This window comes from Gallus gallus, chromosome 3, assembly GCF_016699485.2.
Source record: "Gallus gallus isolate bGalGal1 chromosome 3, bGalGal1.mat.broiler.GRCg7b, whole genome shotgun sequence".
In the NCBI taxonomy this organism is placed as follows: domain Eukaryota; kingdom Metazoa; phylum Chordata; class Aves; order Galliformes; family Phasianidae; genus Gallus; species Gallus gallus.
The window spans coordinates 21,504,492-21,510,892 of record NC_052534.1 but is presented as its reverse complement, the minus strand read 5'-3'; the positions used below and the strand labels follow the sequence as shown (position 1 = coordinate 21,510,892).

Here is a 6,401-nt window from a genome sequence, read left to right as displayed (position 1 = left end):
TCACTGTCATTTTTTATTAGCCAAATCTGTTTAGAGGAAAAAACAACACCAAAAAACAAAACAGCAGCCAGAATCTGATACAAAAGGATGACAACTGACAAAGGGTTGCTAGTGGTGAGCGTGTGGGAGAAAGGCATCTCATCCCAAGGCTGGTACTTTTCCCTGTCTGCATTCCATTGAGCGATGGTGGGCTGCGCTGCACCATGATATTTCTGAACGCAAAACCATGGCTCGGAGATTCTACCAAAGAAAGGAGTCGTAGTTCAAGCTGTCTTTTTTCCTATACTGATGTTTTCCCGAGATTCAGAAAACTGAAACACGTGGAGAAGAGCTGTGTGGGCAAGTCCAGCCCTCTTCAAGGGTAGATCCGCACCTTAAGCAGGCAGTTCTTCACATCTCCCACTTGACTGGCACTTTCACACATCACACTTAACAACGGTCGAGGAGATGTCTCATCTGGGCAGGCAGCTGCTGAGTGCATCAGGCCTTGGTATGGTCACAAAGTTCATGGTGCAGTGCAATAGTGGACAGATCTTTTCGTGATCCTTCAACACTTCACTCAAGTGTTTCATTTCATCTGTTAGCTTTCCGATTTCTTTTTTCAGGGAGGTATTTTCTTGCTCAAGAGATTCATATTCCTGAAAGGAGGGGAAAAAAAAGCTTACTCATAGGCAAAACATTCTTTTCACTGCTCCACCTTACGTGACTTATATTCACGTAACTGTAGGAAAGAAGTGCCCTGCCCCAGGGCAACATGGGGAAAAGCACCGGCTGGGAGGCACACCTGGCACCATATGCCTGGTGCCAGCTGCTCTCCTCCAGCCCATGGCTTGCAGTCACCTGCTCAAATGCTCAGGAACTTAGGAGCAGGAAGAGCTGAGCATCGTGCCAGCTTGTTGCCAAGTCCCACTTTGTCACAAGCAATTTCAACCACTGCCTTGGTTATCTTGATCCCAAGATGCTTTTGAGCCAGGGCTTCACTGGCAGTGAGCTTTTGATAATTGCAGGAGAGTTTGGAGATACTCTGCAGCAAGCACCTGTGATGGATGTGAGACTCACATGTCTCATTTTTTGCTGACTGACCGCAGGTCTCAAGTGTCCCTGCTGCCAAGACTTCTCATCCCAAAGAGAAGAGAGCTTGAGGTTTAGAGCCAGCCCACGGAAAACCCGCAGGTGTCCGCACCTCACTGCTGGCCTGGGGCTCAGCACTCACCCACTCAATCTCACCTCCTGGGGAAAGCTTCAGAGCAAACTTCAAAGCCTACACGTGCCCTCAAAGGGCTGTTCACAGGCAGTGGGGAATGCCTCTCATGCAGCACTCCTCCGGGCAGCCTCACGCTACGTATGCCACCCTTCCTTGCTGCAGCAGTTTGTATCCCCTTGCCCTTCCTCACACTCTTCCAGCACCCACTCACATGGATTAAAATAGACACGATCCTCCTAACACATCATTGTAGCCAAACTCCAGCAGGGCTCAGCATCCCCAGCTCCGACTGCTCTCCTCTTGGTGCCCCAAGCCCATGGAACAAGCGTTGCCCTCCAGTTGTTCTGTTCCACTTTCAGGGGAGAAAATACCAAATTGCTCTTACTAAGGAAGATTGCCTTCAACCACATCTGCCTGCAGCTGGGAAAATCTGACAACGAGGGTAGCCGGCACAAAGAAGAGCTTCAAGTCCAGTAGGAACACCAGAGTGGCTGCGGGACAGCACAGCGCCCAGCAGTGACTCCAAAAAGCCAGGGGGTGCCCCTGTATGGAAACACCAGCACCTGGCTGTCTCGGGTGCTGACTCAAGAGGAGATCTGGGAAAAACCAAACCCCAGGCTCTCCACATCACAACTCCTGGCCTCTGCTGCCTGCTTCTTCCACCCTAAGAGAGAGAAGAGGCTCTGCTGAGCCTCTGGAGCTGAGCAACCAACGAAGCCACAACTGTGGCAGCGCAACCAGCACCTACCCGCTGAGCCCCAGCTGCAACTAAAGCACTGTCGTGTGAGGAAACGTCCTGAACTAGAGAACGGCAATTCTTCTCCTCCAGCGTTTGCAATGGGGACATGACAAAACGCCACCGCACTGTAATATTGAGAAGCGTTAAGAGTTTCTGGAAGAATCAGATACTTTCATGGTTTTTTGGAAACACCCACTGCTATTTATCAGAGCACACGAGTACAGCAGTCAACTGCACCCAGCTCTCTTGCTTGGAGGTTTTGGAGTTCCTAAGAAGCCTTTTCAACCGGGTATTTCTGTCTCAGACCACAGCTTCAGAATTGAGTTAAGCCAGCAGTGCCACTGAGCAGCACGACATCCCACTGCAGCACCACCTTCTCTGCAAGGCAGCATTCACACACTGCCACTGTGAGCTCTCCGGGCTCGGCGCTAATGCATCAGAAAGTGGGTTTGCGTTAGTGCTGAGAAGCCTGGAGTCCAGCCGGCAGGTGGTCACAGGGATGGGAGTCGCGGGCACGACCGCGTACCTCCCACCTGCCCGGTGTCACAGATGGCAGAAACGCTTCATCCCACCTGAGCAGAGCGTCGGGTAGCTCCCGAGCGGGCACCCGGCAGCGCCCGCCTCTCCTGCACCGACAGCTCCGGGCGGGATCGGCACGAGGGCAGGCCCAGGCGTGCTGAAGGCGTCCCGTTATTGGAGCGTCCCGCACTCCACGCCCAAGAGCACCGCGTACCCGCTCACCTCGTGAAGTTTGTCCGCTTTCTGCGTTTGTTTCTTCCGACTTCTCTGCGCAGCAACTCGGTTCTTCTCTCTCCTCCTTACCTTCTTATCGTCTTCTTCGTGGCTCTGGAAGACAGAAGCGTCCCGCTAGGCGTCACGGTGCGGGCGGCCACACCGTGCCGCTGCCGGCAGCCATCCCCTACCTCCCCGCACCTAACCTCGGCAGAGCCCCCCCGGCCGCCCCGCTCTGCCCTACCGACCCTTACCCGCCCCTGCCCTACCTGCTGCCCGCCTTCGGCGCTCCGCGGCACCGCGCTGCCCGCCGCCGGGGCGCCGCACGACATCCCGCCGGCTGCCGCCCGCCCCGGGGCGCCGCGCTCGGCGCCGCTGGGCTCCCCCGGCCCCGCGGCACGGAGCCGTCCCCCGCCCCGCCCCGGCACCTGGGGGCCCCCGCCGCGGCCCCCGGGGCGGAGCCGCCCGGAGCTCACGTGGCGCCCGCGGGGTCCGCGCCCCGGCCCGACCGGCCCCCGGCAGCCGGGGGGAAGCCCGCGGCCCCCGTGGCGCAGCGCTGCCGGGCAGGAGCCGCCCGAAAATCCCCCGGAGAGCCCCGGGGCTGGCCGCGCCTGCCGCCCCTCCGATGGTTAAAACGCCGTCGTGGTCCGAGCGCTGCCTCCGAGGGGCTTTTGCGCGGCATCTGCGTGAATCCCGCGCAAAAGCCGCTCGAGGGGTGCGCGGTTGACTCACCCCCGCACACTCCTGGCCGCGGAACACGTGCGACATCGGCTTTCCAAAGCGGCACGACCTTCGGAGAATGGGCAGGAGCGCGAGGCGGGGTTCATTGGAGTGAGGACGAGGCATCGGGGCTGGGATAAAGCGATTTTCACTTTCGCTACTCGCCCGGTTCCTTTAAATAATAAGGAAATGCCGCACGTTTCTTGTAAAGGCGAAGCAAGACAATGAGTGCACACAATGCAGTTGCCGGGACAGAACTCTCTGTGTTCGAACACTCTGCCGGGAACATTTTAGCAGCCCGAACAATGCTGTTTTTATCCTTCTAAACACTCTTCCTACGTCGCAACTGAAGCGTATCTTCTCCTTGCGCTCTGAAGGAAGTGAATTGCTGGGTGCCCCCGCAGATACCCAGCGACATCCTTCCTACGGCGTGTGTGCGTACAGCACCACATCCGCGCGACTCACGGGGACAACCGCATGTCCCTGCTAGGGAACGTGCCCCTGCGCTGCCGTGCAGTCGGTCATCAACCCCAGGTACCTTCATAAATCGGCCACTTCCCTATTCTTCTCGTTTCACCCGAAGTCTGAGTCATTCAGCTTAGGTGAAGATGAAGTTGTAGGCTGCAAATGGAGTAAATATAGACCATCCTTCCAGGAAGATCTGGTTGACAGTTCACGCTGATGAAAGAAGCAGCACCCTGCCTGGAGACCAGGAGTCAGACTGAGGTCAGCATCGCTGAAAGCCTGACCACGGCTGCCCTGTGGGGCAGCACTTCTCCCTGCTGTGCCTCAGAGCACCTCCTGCCTCTGTCTCCTGCACTGCCTTCACCTTTTCCAGAGCTCCTTGGACCCCGGAGGACTGAGCCTCAGAACCGTTTTCAGATACTTGTCAGATCCAATGCAGTTGTGGGATGCACATGAGGTGAAGACACTTTGGCAAGGGAGCCAAAGGGTCCATTGGGGCTGTTGGTCCCAGTGGCCCTTGGTGTGGGGAAGGCTTGCAGATTTGTGTCTGGAGAATAAAAAAGCCCCCTTCCCCAAAACCTCAAAGTGGGGCTTTGAAATGACCCCACATGAAGTGTTCAAGCTGTTACAGGAACCATACGCGTGTGCCCTAGAAGCAGCTGCACAAGCAGGTGATCTAACAAAGTCACAAGAATTTATTGATACGTGTAAATTATTGGTATGAATTCCTCCTGCACTGGTAAAGTGAGGAGGTTTACAGGACCCCACAAGGAGTGACAGGTCACAGGAAGGTCCCCTTGGGCCTGGGTACAGTCTGCTGGTGCTCAAAGTGGCAAAGGAAATGAAAAATCAGAAATTGCTTGTGGGAACAAGTTTCTGCTTGGTATTAAAGCTATCTCTGGTACATCTGTAGAAATGCCTACACAGTAGTTCCAAGTAACGCAGCAGTAAGGACTGAGCATTTCTATGCAGGAGAGAAAATGAGCTCAGAAAGCAGTCTAAGCCGCTGAGCTTACGTTTTATAATCGCAGCATATCTATCAGTGACTTTTGTCTGCACCAAAGCAGCCCACACGCCTTCAGACTGGAGTTGCTGAACACTTTAACTTAGCATGGCTCTTCGGAAGCGTGGCGTACGCCGCTACTGGGTCCCGGAGCACCACATGCCCGTACTTTCAAACAAACAGATGTTGGTGTCTGCATGAAGATTTCTGGAAGAGGAGCATCATCGCCTTCGTTTAAAAACTACACACAGTAAGAGTGTGTGGATACAGTGCTGATCAGTGAGATTTCACTGGGTATGGATGGCACACCCAGCAACGTGCAAGCCTCTGGCAGCACATCCTAAAAAACGATAGGATGCTTCATCTCACCTAACATACCCATAAAATTCAAACTAAGTTTGCACATATTCCCAAGCATCCTTCGCCACTGAGCTGCCTTACAAAATTCAAAGGCTATATAAAGAAAAATGACCAGACGTTTCTTGATGCAATACCAATTCACCCCAAGTTAAAAATAAGCTTGGATGTTGTGACATTTCAGTGGAAACCTGAATAGACAGTCTTCTTGCACAACACTGCTGATTTCTATGAAGTTAACTGAAGGACAAAAGGCTACCGGAAGGGGAGGGGAGGAAGAAGAGGAATATTTTATGTATTTCTGTTAGTGGAAACACACATCACAGACACTGCTAGCTGGAAATATCACTTGCTGTAGAAATTTTTAATATTCATTGGAAAAGCAGCTGAACATTCCAAGCACAAAGTTCAGCTCATCACCTCGCTTGGCCAAAAGCAGCCACTAAAGATTTGTAAGTTCATAGCTGATACACTGCACTGGGAATCAACTGGTTTTCTTTATACTTCATTTTATCATTTATTTGGGCAGTGTTCCCAGATGCATTTTTCTTTTTCTACCCATAGATTGAAAGGAGGGTGGCAGAACCAGGCCTGGCTGCCCTAGATAAGGGCGGCAGACATCCATTCCCACTTCTTGCGAACCCCATGCAGACCGACTGCCCTGCACTCTTACCTCTGAAAGGCACTCTGTCACTTAGTAGCTCTTAGTCCACACTGCTTGCTCTCCTTATTTCCTAAGACATTTGCCTTATGTTGGTCATTTTAGATGGGACCTCTTGAAAGAGATATGCCTATTTCTATTAAGATAAAAAATATTTAAATACTTTAATAGCAGACATGCAAAATCCTGCAGCGCTTGGTGAAGATGTATGCATTTGTGCAACACTGGGGATTTTCAACCAGAACACACACACACAAACAAACCAGAATTCACTGTGTGACAAACTGTCCCAGTCACACGTTCCACAGCTTTGCAGTTCCAGTCCGTCTCACATCCTGTCCTCTCTTATGTTAGAAGCTTTGTAGCCCCGCGATTAATAGCAGTCCTAAGTTCAAAGGCAGTAAATAGAACTACTTCAATTACTCCAGCCAAAATTTAACACAGATGTCTTCTACAGTACTAATACACTAACTGTTCAGTCACCATGTATTGCACGACTAAGACAGACATTATCGAGACC

The 6,401-nt window shown here is 52.7% G+C and overlaps 1 protein-coding gene across 2 annotated transcripts; it reads right to left on the bottom strand.

Annotated features, from left to right (window-relative positions):
• BATF3 (basic leucine zipper ATF-like transcription factor 3) lies at window positions 1-3,533 on the bottom strand. 2 transcript variants are annotated; one of them, XM_419428.8, is made up of 3 exons: window positions 3,408-3,533; window positions 2,685-2,789; window positions 1-638 (listed from the first exon to the last, which is right to left on the bottom strand). In XM_419428.8, exons 1-3 carry the CDS (start codon window positions 3,519-3,521, stop codon window positions 453-455), a joined length of 405 nt encoding a protein of 134 aa, XP_419428.4. In that variant the 5' UTR covers window positions 3,522-3,533; the 3' UTR covers window positions 1-452. The 2 variants fall into 2 exon arrangements, with proteins under 2 accessions (XP_419428.4, XP_004935392.1); XM_004935335.5 differs by lacking the exon at window positions 3,408-3,533 and adding an exon at window positions 2,945-3,052.
• Between the last annotated feature and the right edge of the window lie 2,868 nt (window positions 3,534-6,401).